This window comes from Propithecus coquereli, unplaced genomic scaffold, assembly GCF_000956105.1.
Source record: "Propithecus coquereli isolate 6110/MARCELLA unplaced genomic scaffold, Pcoq_1.0 Scaffold125, whole genome shotgun sequence".
In the NCBI taxonomy this organism is placed as follows: domain Eukaryota; kingdom Metazoa; phylum Chordata; class Mammalia; order Primates; family Indriidae; genus Propithecus; species Propithecus coquereli.
Window position 1 is genome coordinate 3,990,708 of NW_012136636.1, and position 15,652 is coordinate 4,006,359.

Genomic DNA, 15,652 nt, shown 5'->3' on the forward strand with positions numbered 1-15,652 from the left:
TTCATGATAAATGATTACATATTTTAGCATCTAGAATGAAAACAAAACTATTTTTTTTAAGAGAGGAATTACTGGAGGCAAGATTCGGGTCAGTTTCCCTGGGGATTCCTTTTATAGAACTGCGCTGAGTGATCGTCACTGCGCATAATTCAGTGAGGAGGAAATACAGCAGGTTTGGTCCTCCTTGTGGACATGCAACATCGCCATGCGCTTGTCACCTGGGTGGCCTTAGGTTATCGGCTGCCAGCTGGGAAACTAGGAAAAATGACCCTATTTCTCTTCTGTATTTATTCTGGTCCTTCCTGAGTACAGGAGACATTTCACTCAGAATGCATAAAGGTACCTGAGAGGGCTCATATTCCCTCCAAACTTATTTAAAAGGTAAATTATTTGAAAATGCACTTTTTGGAGATGAGCCTCCAAAAACGTAGGACTTAAAAAGTTTGGGAACAAATGCTATACACATGTGGTAGTCTCACTAGTTACTCTAGAAGCATGACAAGCCACTGGGCTCCATCATTTAACCAGTGGTCCTGGGGCTGCTTTCTGTGCTAACTTCTTCCATGATGGACACTATACTGGGGCCATGTCTGGGACTGTCTTCGGCAGGGGTGAGGCAGCAGTGAGAGCAGCAGTGGAAATAGCTCTGTTCAGGCCGAGCAGTACACACTTAGGGAGCACTGATGACCCGGGCGGGAGATGGTCTCTACCAGTTACCAACATAGGTAAGAGTCTTCAAAGGGGCCTGGGTCACACCTTAAAAAAGAAGATTACTCTGAAAAATATCTTTTTCTTCAAGTAATTTTGCAGAATTCAGAGAAAACTGCCTTTAGAAATTATTTTGCACATTTTGAGCATTTTAGTAATGAAATGACCATGAGCCCAACCAAAAGTGGCATAAGAACAGTAAGGTTTCTAAATGTTGAGTGATGAGATTATCCCAGAAGGCCTCTAACGGAGATGGCGTTTTTCTCTGCACCTGATGACAAATCTCTTTTCCTCCCACTTTTTCTTAATAATGTAGCTATAGCTATGAAGAAGCTGTTTTTACTTAACTCAAAAACAATGAAAAATACAACTTAGATTCTCTGCCCATGTTGTGCACAAAGAGATTTAACCCTATCTTTAACGTTCTGGTGGCCTTGAAAGTGTTTGGAGAAAGGGGATGGACATTCAAACATTTATTTCAGATTGACAAATACAGACAGAGGCCAAGAAAAAAAATAGAAGATAAAGACAAATAATAATTTGCCCTTGATTTGGCTTTTTTGTCTATTTTGAGGACCTGGTGAAAGCTATTGATCTTCTCTGGGTAAAAAGCAACATACATGTGAATGAGCAAACACAACCTTCCCATAAAATTCCACGAGTTTCTCTGAAGTGCTAGTATCACAGGCATCTGACTGATCCACAGTCAAAAACTTAAGCCTGTATCTTTCCAGTTATTTATGAAAGGTTCTATGTGAAATTCAAGATAAATTAATAGCATGTCTCAGACCCAAAGCAAGAAGATATTCATTTCCTCCCTCCCTCCCTCCTCCCTTCCCATCCTTCCTTCTGTTCATCTTTCCTCTCTTTCTCTTTCTTTTTCCTGCAGCAGAGAGAAGCTACATGAAAAATGATCTAAGAATAAAATCAGTAGAATAATAAAAATGATTGTTAAATCATTTTACATTTCATGGATAACTTTCTGTGTACCATGGCTGTCATCTGTTAATGATGTACCTTGTGCTTCTCCCTTGTTTGTAATCCTCATAGCAAGTCAACATGCTGTGTGTGTTATTGCTACTAGTTTGCTAGTGGAGATACGGTGCCTTGGACAGAATGCATAATGGAAACCAAACGAAATCCCGTGTCTCCTAACTTTCAGTCAGATCTCCCCATAATCTTGGACAGAGTAAGAAATATTCCTCCAGTTATTTTAGGGTGGGCTCTGAGGAAAGAACTTTGGTGAATTCTCTTTGGATAGCTTAATCATTTAGACTTGGAACAGTATGGCTAATGGGTATGTATTTAAATAAGTGATCTAGAAAATGATTTGATAAATTCTCATGTTGAGCATCTCAGTATGTCACTCTGGTTTAGAGGAGTTTCATGAAGTCTAATGTAAGATGTGAATGTTCTTGTTTCTCCATACTTATGATAGTGTTTTATCCTTAAAACTTGAAAACTAAACATGTTACAACTAAAGCCACATAGTTACAAGGATATCGTGTAGTATTATTTTTATTAAAAGAGAATATAGAGCAACAACTCTGATTATCACACCACCCTGGCAAAGTATCTTGTTCTCACTGTCTATTTATTGTTTATTTTAAAAAACAGAACTACTCTTATCCTTTATATCTTATTTTGTGTCTAAATTATGTAATGCTTATAAATATTCAGAAAATGAGGGCTGATACTGGTGTTTTGCCCAATCGTTGTCTTTTGCTGAAAGAAGTAAACATCGTTAATGGAAAATGTAAGATAGAATTGTGTCTGGTTCGTGCTGTGTGGCTCTAATGCAAACACACACACACACACACACACACACACACACGACTTTGGCAGATACTTCTGTGTACTTTTAATACTTTTTGAACATAAAATGACATAAAAATTGTCAGAAAATAGGCATGGGGACATAAACTTGTTACTAATTTGAAGAAACATAATTTTACTGGCCTGATCACACCATCTGTTCTTATGTAATGGAAAGATACTACAGGCAGAATCCAACCTACTTTAAGTCACATGTATGTATATCCGATGATTGTTAATATTTTGCCCTCAGAATGATCCTTCTATAAAGTTAATCATTGTCATCTTGGTTCTGGTATGGACACTGTGGCATCAAAGCTGAATCATTTGCAAACCAGTGTAGGGCTGCTTGCAGCGCTTCTATTAATGAAAGCGTGGAAAACTACCAGCTGCATCTTCGAGGTTGTCAGTGAAGGAAACAGCAAAGCAGACACCACGGAAGAAAGCAAAACCGCAAGAGACTCCCGGACACGGTCCCGCCCCGCGCTGCCGCACTGTACCTGTGCAGATGAAGCTGGAGAGGCCTCCGTAGATGACTTCATCGTTGTCGGGCAATATAAACGGACACCTCGTCTGAACCTCCAAACAGTATTGCTTGCATGGAATTGTCTTTCTGCAGTTAAATTGTGTGACTTCAAAATACTGGGAACAGAGCCAGGCTTTGTAGACAATCTGAAAAAAGAGAAGAATGAAAAATATGGAGGGATGGGAACACTTCTGACTGCAATAAAGGACATATGTGCGGCGAGAAGCATGCTGTGGTTTCAAGCCGATCGTAAGAAAACCCTCCTTTCGAGAAAGCATAGTCACACAATAGCAGCTGCGAGTGATAAAAACGTAGCAAAGAAATTCTTCGCAGAAAAGCAAAATCGGCGTTTGATTGAGCCTTTAATAAAATGCAAAAGGTATTTTGGCGTTTAATTTGATGTAGCTCATTTGAACAACAGTGGATTTAGGGAAGTACTGAAGTTTTCAAAGTCCAGCGACATATAAAGTGAGAGAAGTACTTGACCCTGTTGCTACGCCGTCCTGGAGTCTTTTACTGCAATATGCAAGGTGCTGGGGTCAGTGCCCCAGCGTGGAGCCTGCAGCCACGCCTCCCTCGGACACTAGATGGCGCTAAGGACCTTACAGTGACGGCCCAGCAGGGGGTTAGCAAACCGCTACTTAGAGCTCCGGATATAAGCAGCACAGAACAAGCAGAAATGGACATTTGTGACTCACACCGAATGCATTAAAAATCTCACTGTCTGAAAGCCCGGAAACACCCGACATAGATCAGACATAATACGCTGTAGTTGGGAGTAGGAGGTTAGGAGTAGGAGGGAAGCCAGATCAGAAACACAGCTTGTGTGGTCCACATCAATGTTTGCTAGGCGTTTATGTAATTTAATGAAATGTGAAAGGATTGTGACTTCATTAATCTCTTTGTTTTGGATAGCTATTTGGGAAAATAAACATTTAAAGAACGCCTTTTTCTTATATAAGGGAATAAGCTGATCCTAAATAAAAATAAAGCAATGACAAAGGTACCCATTTCCAATACAGATCGGTGAAATTCAGGGGCTTCCCAGGACCTTGGCACTGATGGCTGTTGTTTGTCTGTTTCTAGGGTTAACATTTTTTCAATTATATTTTCCCTAGAAGAATGAGGGACCTACATACAGTTAAATGTATCCTATAAGATTATAAATACTTCATAATAATAGCAAGAAGAATAGATGATATTTATCAACTTTATACTTTTTTCTAAGCAAGTTATAAACATTTTTTCCTATGTAATTCTCAGCATAGAGCTTAGAACATAAGTATTAGTTGCCTTTTGCAAAGGAATAATGATAAGTAATGGAAGAAAGTGGGAATTCCAGAATTCAAACCAATGTTCTATAGGATCCAAAGCCGGTGTTCTTAATAGTTATACTATATTTAGTTTGAAAACATTTAATAAATAATTTATAAAATCACAAGAGAGTTTGCAATAAACCTGAAACCAACATGGCCTTGCATGCCCTTGGTCAATATGCATTTGGTATAAGGAAGATTGTTTTGAATTTTTATTCATAACTTCTTGTTAATTTGATCAAAATGAAGCTTTATTTTTCGATCAAGGTGCCTCAGTAGAGGTAATATGGGATAAATATCAGATATAATTTTAGATAGTTGAAGGTAATTTTTATTTGTCACATCATCAATGTTTTATAATCACCATCTAACTTGTTGGAAAAACGTACAAATAATTACAATTCGTATGGGTCATAGCATAAACGTATACATTGAAAAATTGCACTAAAATGCTATGATAGCTGAAGAAATCCCTAAGAATTCTTACATGTCAGCTGGGAAACAGAGGTAGGGTGTGGGTGGGTGCCACGCCGGTGCAGATGGAGGTGGAGGGGTGCTGTCGTGCTGTCAGCAAGGTTAGATGCATCAGTTTCAGAAGAGGAAAAAAATCAAGTGGTTTCTTAGCCATACTTTGGGGGAGTTGAAGATGTTTTTCAAAATACCATTTATTTTTGTGTAATCTGACATAGTATGTAATCTAACGTATGACATCTATGATATAAATTGAGCTGTAATCTAAGAATAGATGTGTATACTTTGTGATTCCTGGTTTTAATTACCCTTTTTTAGGTACTAGAGGAAGTTGGGTGTGTTTATATATGCAATTCTAACAATACAATTCCATTATAAGGAAATCTCGCCTTCTGCAAATGTCTGGCACTCTAAAGTCTGGATTATCTGTTTTCTTTTGAGGAATACCCCTAAGTCAGTCCAGAAAATAGATAGCTGAAGGTAATTTTAGCATGTATTTTTACTGTCCAATTGCTCCCTGTTCCCTCTCCTAATCCCAGTTTGCTTTTACACAATTATCCAGATTAAAATGGTTTCTGAATAGCAAGTCACATCCTGTACTTGTAAACTCTTAAGAAACACTCTCTCCTCTCTCACAGACAATTGGGTGCCACGTAGCGGAGTCTCTTGGGGTGTGTACATGTGCTCTTCACAATTATTCTCTTCAGCATTGCCCAGTTGAAACAGATCTGCTTTTATTCCAGTTCCTTAAATCCTATTTCAACTACATTTCCTTTGCAGGCTTTTTTTTACTCTGAAAACTAGTAAGTGATCCAAGTAGTTTTTTATAAATATCAGGTAGTACTGATGCAGAAAAGCGGTTATCATTTGCACAGCCGAATTCTGGAGCCCACAGCAGCCATCACGCCCGCTCCAGGCAGGCTCCGCGGCATCCTCAGTCCTCACGGTCGGCATCCAGGGCTTGGAGTTGCAACAAGGATTGCTCGTTTGAGTATTAAACATTTTCTACAATTTTAGTTCTAGGGATAAGATATGTCAGAAGGCAATCGGGGGGAACTGTGCGAGTTGAGACAAAATAAGGACAGAGAAGAAATATTTTATTGTTACTTAAGAGATTAAGGCTGAGAAGCAGTTTTAGATAAGTATTTATCTTTTCTCTTTGTAGACATGTTTATGATAAATGAGGCAAAACATGCACACAGCCCGCTTGCTAAAATGTTTCGAGTAAATTGGAAAAGGTTTGCATGGGAAATAAAAAGATTCTTCTCTGATTTTCAAAAGTATGAAATGTAAAATGAAATACCAGGTTAGTAAAATCTGAAAACTGTTATGGGAAGAACAGAGAAATACCTGAGGACATACCATGACTGGAAGAAAATGGGGGTGGGGTTCTTATAGTCACCTTCAATATGTGAAGGAACATCTATGTGCTGACGACAGTGGCTTTTTAAAAAAATCGTGGAATCAGAAGATAAAGACAAGAGGAAAACAAATGGTAAATGCTGGCTTGATATACAAGAGAACTTTCCTGCCAGAAGAGAAGCAAATAAACAGGTTTTCTTCTGAGGTATTGAGTTCCCAGTAACTAGAAAATTTCAAATAGACTTTCGGTAAGTCTTGTCAGATGCTGTAAGGAGGATTCCTGTGTTATGAAGGTAAGAGAAGTAAAGGGCTCCAAGATACTCTCCAACATTTTTCTAGAAGTTTTTGAAGGAGGGAAGTTGAAAAAGATGTTTTGTGGTTGCACAGAGCTAAAAGAATAAAGTGCTTCATTGTTAAAAGTACTGAAGGATTTTCAAACACAAGCACATGATGAAAAATGAATATATTTGTCTTATTTCACAAGAACTCTGCAGTCTAAGGAAGGTCAGAAATCTGTTTTCAGACAGCTTAGCTTTCTCCTATAGAGAGAAATATTAGATAAATTACTTTTCTACCTGTCACTGAATAGGATAAATAATTTTATGAAGTGAAACACCACTTTTGGGAAGGAACTAAAATACGTGTGACTTCCCCACCTCTCCCCACTCATGCTCCTCACAGGGGATCGCAGCCCTTTCCGTCTGGAGAAATAGGAGGTTGGTTAGGAAATTACGCTCTTAAGGGGTATTTCAAACGACCCATCCACCTGCACTCTCTGCTCTGTGTCGCTGGAAAATGACTACTGACTGTACCAAATCTTTGTTTGACAGCTTCCCACCATACAGGCTGTAGGAAATAGTCTCAACTGGCAGCCTAGAAAAGGAACAGACTAAATTATAAAAGCGGCCTAAATGAAAACATCATTTTTACTTCATATTTGAATAACGATTTTCTCTTTTTCCCCCAAAGCCTTTTCTCACTTATTTTTCCTCATAATATTCTCAAGACGCATCTGGGAAACATTATACAAATAAGAAAAACTGAGGTACAGGGAAATTATGCAGCAAATGAGTGGAATTCGGTTCTCTCTGCACAGCTCGGTCAATACTTTTCTCCTCGGCAACTCTGGTAAGAGAGCTCTTCTGAGAGGACGTGGGGAGTGATGGGAACATGAGCAAGTCTGGGTCTCTGGAGTCACTAAGGCGTGACATTCCACAGTGGAAAGTCTTAGAGACCATCCAGGAGAGGCTCTCGATGCTCACGTGGGGACTGGGGCCTGGGAAGATCACAGATGACAGTAGACGAAGGTGGTGGCCTGGGACCCAGATGTGACTGTTTTAATGACACGCCATAATATTCAGAAGGCACCAACTATTATTCATTCCTAACATGTCCATTCTTTTTTTTTTTTTGGCAAGTCACATCATTTCAGATCTGCATTTTTGAGATTTTCACTTGCATCTGTGCACAGTGGGCCGTGCTGAGCCCCCAGCCCTAGAAGGTTGGCTTCCAGATCTTTCCTGCATTCATTTCCATGTACGAATCCCCTCCCTGACACAAGCCTGTTTGAGGATGTGATCAAGGACAGTGAAGGCTGGAGTGAGGAAGGGCAATCCAGGAGAGCTGTGTCTGGAGAACGGTTTTCCACAGTCTCGATGAAGACTATTTTTTTTTTTTAAGACGATTTTCAGTTTTCAGGAAAGCTTTGGTTGTAATGAACGGTACAACCTGAGAAGAGAGATAGAGGGAGGGCTCTTTGTCTGCCTCCCAATTATGAGAAGCGATGTTAAACTAAACTGTGGATCTCTAGAAAGGAATGTTTTAAGTGCAAGTTAGGAAGCCCCTGAAGTCGCCACCACTAATATTTGTTTTCAAGGAGCCATGCTCGGTGCCCACAATGACCGTGGTTAACAATGTTGCCATTGCAGCATGTACCTGTGTCACGGTCCCGTCACCTCTTTTGTTTCTGGACGTTCCATCTGACGACAGCTAATCCGTGCAGAATCCTTCACTAAATTCCTAAGATTAATATTTTTCCAATAGAAGGTCAGATTCTCATCGCTTTTTAAATGTTTGCCTCCCTCCCCTAAATCCCTATCTATGTTTAGATTATTAATAGATTTCTATTGTAAATATATGTTAGCCAGCTGGAAAAAAATCACATTGGCTACATTTTTTATTACCACGGAAAATGTCAGATATTAAAAATGGCTGCCATCTGCACATCAAGAGGTGGAGTTCTCTTTGTCCCCGTGTATTGGGAAGGACTCACTTTTTCTCACATTTATAAGGTCTGTTGATTCGTTGATACATTTTATTAGCTCCATCTCTGTCAGCTCTAATGCGTTAGTGGCCTGAGTTTGGAGCATGTGTGGGTGACATAATTGGTTATGTAAGCATTAGTGTGTGACAGCAACTGCTCAGGCTGGGGCACTCTCAGGCAGAATGCATGTTGTGACAGTTTTAAGTGGGGGTAAAACTCAAAATAAATGTTCACATTCATATATCTGAATGTCTGTTCTCTTCTATATCCATGTCAGTGTCTGCTGAAGGCACGTGGCACCCAGAACTTGAAAATACTGATATATTCTGAGAGCAGAACAAGGAAAAAACCCACTGCCTACGGCGGAGCTGTCTGTGCGGAAGTTAAGGGACAGACGGTGGCCTGTGACCAGGCTCCTTGACCCACTGCAGACGCGCTGCACTGACACACCTTTTCTCCCTGGGCTACGTTTTGGCTCCATTTCCTGAAGTCAAATGTAAATGTCTTCCTATTTTCTGTTGGTGACCCACTTTCAGGGTCCTGTCCTAACACTCGGTCTATTCCCTTGTGTTTCTGAGCTTCCTGCGCTTCCTGGCTCTGCCCTACATTTCCATGTCCACCAGACCATTGCCGAGGTGAGGGGGAGGCTCCCACAGTGCCCGTCCAGGACCGTGTCCCAGGCTCTGCGCACACGGCAGAGGGGATCAGCCTGAAGACGACGGGGCCGGCTGGAGCCTGCTCATCGGGTGTGGCACTGTGGAAGTCCCCAGACACAGGATGGCACAGAAGACGAAAAGCACATCAACCCCACTGTGCTTTCGTGACTAGAGAATGTTCCCATGCAAAGATGCTCTTCCCCGGGGCTCAGGGAAAAGGGACACCTAACAAGGATTTATCAGTACATCTCTGGCATTATTCAAGAGAAAAAGATGCCCTAATTATGATACAAACAACGACAACTTAGTCTTCTCTTTTCCTCTCTTCCTCATTAATAAACGTCTCATGTCATGTGCAGTATCCTCCTTGTTTTATCTTTCTCCTCACTCTTCCTCTCACTGTGATTTGGCTTCAGCTCAAACCACTGCATGGCAATTGTTCTTTTCAAGCTCCTTGGACCATCTGCTGATAAATCCAGCTGCTAAAGTCAGTTATTTTCTTATTCGACCTCTGGCCAGCCCTCAACACAGTTGATTAAACTCCTTCCTGAAATGACAGCAACCCTTGTTATGTGACTTGTTTTTTACTGTTTTTTCTCTCCTTGCGCTGGCCTGGCCACTTTTCAGTCTTCATTTGTTTGTTGGTTGCTGTTTGTTTATTTTCCCTGCCTCTCCCCAAAATGTTAGTATCCATTAGGCTTCTGTTCTAAACATTCTTCCTCACATTCTTTCTGGGCAATCATCCACCCTTATGACTCAACTGGTGTCTTTAAAATAGTGAAGTCTAGTCTGTTTCCAATGCCCCTTTCTCTCTCTCTCTCTTTCTCTCTCTCTCTCTCTTTCTCTCTCCCCTCCTCCCCTATTTTTCGATCACTCTTTCTTGAGCATCTGATCTATGTACAAACTCTGTTTCAATATTCTTTAACTCTCAAGCTCTATAAAATTCAAAGTAGAAAATAGCATCTTCTCTTCAGAGAGAAGCAAAAAATGAGAAACCTAGGAGTCTCCCTGACGCCTCTTCTACACTCTGCCTCAAGGACCTAATCGCCAGGTCCTACAAGTCTGCCTCCTGAAGAGTCTGCTCAAATCCCTTGATTTCTACTGACACTTGTGTTGCTCCCACCATCACCACCTCTTCCGGAGATTCCTGCCTTGGACATAGCCAGTGCATCCTACAGTCGTGCCTTCCGTTGTGAGCACCTCTTTCATGCTGCAGTTAGATTAATCTTTAGAAAACTAATTTGATTATTTCATGCCTCCACTTGAAATCATTCTTGCCCACACCCCCCAACACCACCCAGGAAAATGTTCAAAGTCCTTAACAGACTCTGAGCTCTGCGACTTTACCCAGCCTCATTCCTGTCTGCTCCCACCCCTACACTGTGCCCTCAGGCTGCAGTCAGCGACAAGCAGGTCCTTAAACCTGCCCTGCCCTCCGTGGCCCCTGCACCATGCTCTTCCTTTCACCTCCCCCCGTGTATCCCTCAGCCTGGTTAGTCCCCGCTGGTCCTGTCTGACCTCATCTGTAAGCCTTCCGCATACCCCCACTCAACACTCTGAAATGTGCTCTTCTACGGACTTGCACTCCTGTGATGCCATCTTCTCATCTGCCCCCTTTCTAGATCGCACGTTCCTGAAATGAAGGCCAAAGTCTTGTGTGCTTTAGTATTCACCGTGCCCTGGATATACCTGGTAGGAATTTACCTTCGGTGGAATTCTCATTGGAAATTAGTAACATGGCCTTCAAGTTTGCACAACAACTTCTCGTGGTTTGGTTAGTATCAGCAAGCCCACCTGGCTCTGAGATCCTACACAGAGCAGAGACTCAAATCACGATCCTTGATGAGCTCCCAACACATTATATCTACGTAATCTTTTTTTCAAAGGACCAATAAAGTGGTCTTTATTAAAAGCCAAATAAAACCTAAAGAAGTACAATTTTAAAAACCTACTTCATGAAGTGAAGCTCTCTTTCCAAAAAGATATCCTGGTTCATGTCCCGATGCACAGTATGGAGTTGGGTTGCAAGCTGAGAAAGATTTTCACACGAAAATGAGGAAAGGTGAGGTCTATTGCACAGGGCTCACGGAAGGCCTGCAGAGCTTCACAGGGCAGAATTCACTTTAGAAGTGTTATTTAAATGGATACATAACTTTGACTAGAATGATGGCAAAACATTTCGGCAGACCGATTATACTAACTCATACCTTTCTAAAACAGTTCTGTAGTAGACCCCGACGCGAATATTAACAATGATAGTGACTAGCAAATTAAGCTCACGGTAAATAAGCAACCATTTCTTCGGGTGTGAAAGATCTCTTTTAGTGAGCTGTGTTTACCAGATTATCATCTTAGTGACACAATGGCTCTGCTAGTAGACATCAGAATGGAAGGACATCCCTTCATGGGGGATACTTCTAAGGCTGGGCCATGGGTGGCTCTAACTGCTCTTGCTCAACAGCATTGTCTCAAGGAGGGGTGGGACAGTAATAAGTGAAAGTGCCTTTGGTATACTCGCAGCCAGTCGCCACCTGCAGCACACTGCTTATGTAAAGCTGGTCAGTGCTGTGCATTGGGAAGGTGCCCGTGAGCCTATTAGAATTTATATCTTTACAAAGAGAGCAAGCACACAGTTCAATATAAATTCAGTTTTGGCTCTACACCTCGAGTGAGTTGAGAATGTTGAAAAGTTTTTAAAAAGTGGGAAATCAGTCTTTTGAAGAAAGGGAAATGGAAGTGAGTATTAAATAAGAAATCTGAAACTAGTCTAAGGTTATAAGGGGATAATATATTCACAAAAGATAGAAGAGTGACTGTTAGGCTTTCCTCGTTTTGCAGGATTCACAGAAATTCATGGTACATTTGATGATTAATAAATGCATGTTATATTCCAGAATCTACAATGTGTTTATGAAATACCAATGCACTCTGTAGACTATAATAAGCAATCAGTAAATTCACTATAAAATGCAGACGTATTAATTTTTTCATAAAACTAAATAGGATGGTACTATAACTACCTCACTTAGTAGAAATGCACAAAGAAGGTCTAAAGAAGTTTAACACTTAACTTTGCTATATAAGTCAAAGTAAAGTGTGAAAAATTTGAAATAATAATGTATAATTAGTTATTTAACAATCTGATAATTTTACATAGCTGTATACTTTATAGAACTAGAATTTAAAATGTTTTTGGTGTGTGTATGTGTGTGTATGTGTATAAATTTTCTTCTTCTTTGCCAGATTGTCAAGATATTTCTGTACCAGTAATGTAACCCTACTTTGCCAATATCAGGTTTGCAGGGGTTACCAGTAAAACAATAATAATCTGCCTTTGTTCAAAGAAAATGCCGCTGTTTCTCAGTGGGGTGGGCTTTTTGCATGCTTTATTCTTCCCACAGACACGAACATTTCTGATTTTGTTTTCACAGTTGAAGTTCAGCAAACAGTGGCTAATGCCGTGCTCTCTTTACTGTTTTCTTCATTGTCCTAATGTGTCCTGCTAGTGAGGAGCAAAAGTAGGTATAAATGAAAGCCCCTTTTGTAGATTAAAAGCAAACCCACGACTTGGGAATGGAACAGTATTATGTGTTGCATGGATCTTTAAACATGTTATTTATTTAAACCTGGGCTGTATTACTGTCAGACAAGTGCCAGTGATTCCATTAGAATTTATAGCTTTAAAAAGTCACAGAGTGACTAATTCAGTATTCAAATAGGAATACAGACTTGTAGCCTGTTACCCTGAAACAGAAAGAAGCTGACTCCTATGAGAACTGGCTCGTTAGGTATCATTCCATCTGTCTGTTAATCCGACATTTTTCCATGAGAACCAGCTGTGGGTTTGAAATTACATAGGTACTCTTGGAAGCAAGGGTAGAGGGCAGATTAAAAATTTCAAGACATTTTCCTTGGCATCAAAAATATCACCATCAAATTCAAGGAGCCAAGATCAGATGGAGCAGGCTGTGAGTTTATTATATCATCAGTGCACGTTATTGTGGAGAGAGCAGGAACCAGCGGTGACTGAGGGTTTCTGAAGAAGAGAAGGAGACCTCCTGTGAGGGAGGGGGATGGGCATGTCGAAGGGAGGAGTAGAGTGGAGGTCAGTGTGCCTCTGATACAAGGAAGACAAGAAGGAAAGGCAGAGCGCAGGAGGAAGACAGTGAAGGAGGAAGGAGATGATACGTATTGTCATCAGTTATCTTGGTAGGTGTGTTCAGTGCACTGTCTCTGTGATGTGCGTGCTTTCGTCTAATTTTACAAAAGTGAAAACGAAGGCTCAGAGAATGTAAGCAATGTGGACAAGGTCCCACAGCAGGATATAACAGAGCCAAGATAGGGTTTTAGATCATTTTACCCCACACCCCCCCTCCATCCCATATCAAAATGTGTTTTATTTTGTACCGTAGTCAGATGTAAACAAATAGTAACTCATGATATTTTAAGTGTAGTTGTTTGTGGGTTGCAAGAAACATCTCCTGGGGTTAAGCCTTGGAGATTCATACATTTTCTATGCTTCACCCCGTAGTTCAATAAGATACTTGAGCAACTGCTATGTGCCTTTTGCTCTATAGCAAACTAGTTTAAAGATGGCAAAGGAACACAATGTTCATGATCTTGTTAACACAAGTCTGAAACCCTATGAATTGTCGACATGAATTATATGCTACTGTTAATGAGGAAGGAGCCAGAATTATATCTGAAAAACATGCCTATCACTAGAATTAACAGCTGCCTTCAATTAAGAAGCTTATTTTCCTGGTGCCTATCGTAAGTCTTCCTTTCTCTCTCTGTGGCTGGTTATTTCTCATTTATTGAACTATTACTTTATATAGAAGTAACACTAACTTGTGTATGTTTTAAACAGTACTTGCTAAACATTTTTAGTACTTACCCCACCCATTTAAGATTTTTAGAACATTTTCTTTCCATAAATATTCATTTATAAAGTATGCTCATGAACTATTATATAATGTGAACATTATAAAAAGTACACAAAACATAGGTGATCGCAAAGGAGACAATAAATGGTAACTGTGAATAGAATTTAATATTTTCTTGTCACATTCCAGTGGATTATCTTGTACCTGCTCTGGGGATACACTCCACTTATGAGTAGCCTGGTTCAACTTACATAGGAATTGTAAACTACTTAAGTACTGAAATAAATCATGCAAATTGTCAAATTGTGCTACACAGACATTTAAAACTGAGCACTTACTTGAATTATGTAAGCAAATTTTAATGAATTTTATATAACTGACTAGACAAAAACCAAAAATCACCATGAGGGCAAGGACCTGATTCGTCTTTACTCACAAATGAACACCCCACAGTGTGGGGGGCTGGCCTCTGGCATGACTCAGCCATTATTTCCTGAATGAATGAATGAATGAATGATGCATCTAGACACAAGGTGAAGGTGGATCATAGTGGCCCTGGCCTCAGCAGACCTATGCAAATCCTTCCTGTTCTATTTAGTAGGATTTATTTTCTTGACCAACATTTTACTATTGTTATTATTAATATTATCATTTTAATCTTCAAAATAATGGCATCCATTTTCTCTGATGCACCTTTTTTAAAGTCAGGCAATAGAAACGGCTAATAAGTACAATTTCGGATGAGCTGTAATGATGCTAACTTTTGGCAGCAAAGATGATAATGACAGCTACTATTTCTTTGTTTGGGTTGAAATGACTTAGCAGTTACTGGAGCCAAAGTAAGACTTAAATATATAACTGCTAATACTAAATTTATTGGTACCTTGTGAAAATGTTGTTAAATATAAATATTTGTAATTGTTAAATATACATACATACACATATATATTTAAGAAAATCAGATCAATTTCCAATCAAGACCCATCGTTAATAACTCATCATCTGCATTCTTGTTTCACCAACATTTGAGGACAATGGAACAGGGAAACATTTTTCTTTCGGAATTTTTTGTGTTTCCTCAGTAAATACAGAGCAAAATGAATTCTATTGGCATTTAGATCATGTAGTTTTCCAAGAAAATCAGAAAACACATGTCTTCGAATGGAAAAATTCAGTTGTTTCAAGTAAAATAAAAATAGATTTCACTCATACACAATGGTTTCATAATTCAAATTAAGACAAACAGTTAAGTTGGAGGGCAGGAGTTTTGAATTGCACCCTAAAACATTTCTGAAGCCAATTTCTAGTTGGGTGCTCCTTGTGTTCTATTTACTTACTAGAGTCTTATCCCTATGAAGCTAGTAAAATACAATGCATTTCCTGTTCTCCCGGAGTGCTTTGTGTATCCTAGAGAAAAATAAGTGTCATATTATTCAGAGTTAAGAGTATCAACATACACTCCATGACCCTCTGAATCCCCCCTGCAAATGTGCATAGGAGCACAAAACTCTAGGAAAGAAGGCGTTTTCCCTACTTCTACATTAATAGGCCTGTCACTCCCGGGCACATGTCTTTTTTATGCTGCTTAGCATGCCATCAGAAATAGATCTTTAATATAAAATAATGCATTGAGATAATAAAATATTTAT

General features: G+C 39.8%; 1 protein-coding gene across 1 annotated transcript in view; it reads right to left on the reverse strand.

Annotated features, from left to right (window-relative positions):
• Nucleotides 1-15,652, reverse strand: part of FAM155A (family with sequence similarity 155, member A) — a 648,778-nt gene that overhangs the window by 24,156 nt on the left and 608,970 nt on the right. Inside the window, exon 2 of the mRNA XM_012637932.1 lies at nucleotides 3,024-3,195. Coding sequence (XP_012493386.1) covers nucleotides 3,024-3,195 — 172 coding nt within the window. The remainder of the gene's footprint in view (nucleotides 1-3,023; nucleotides 3,196-15,652) is intronic.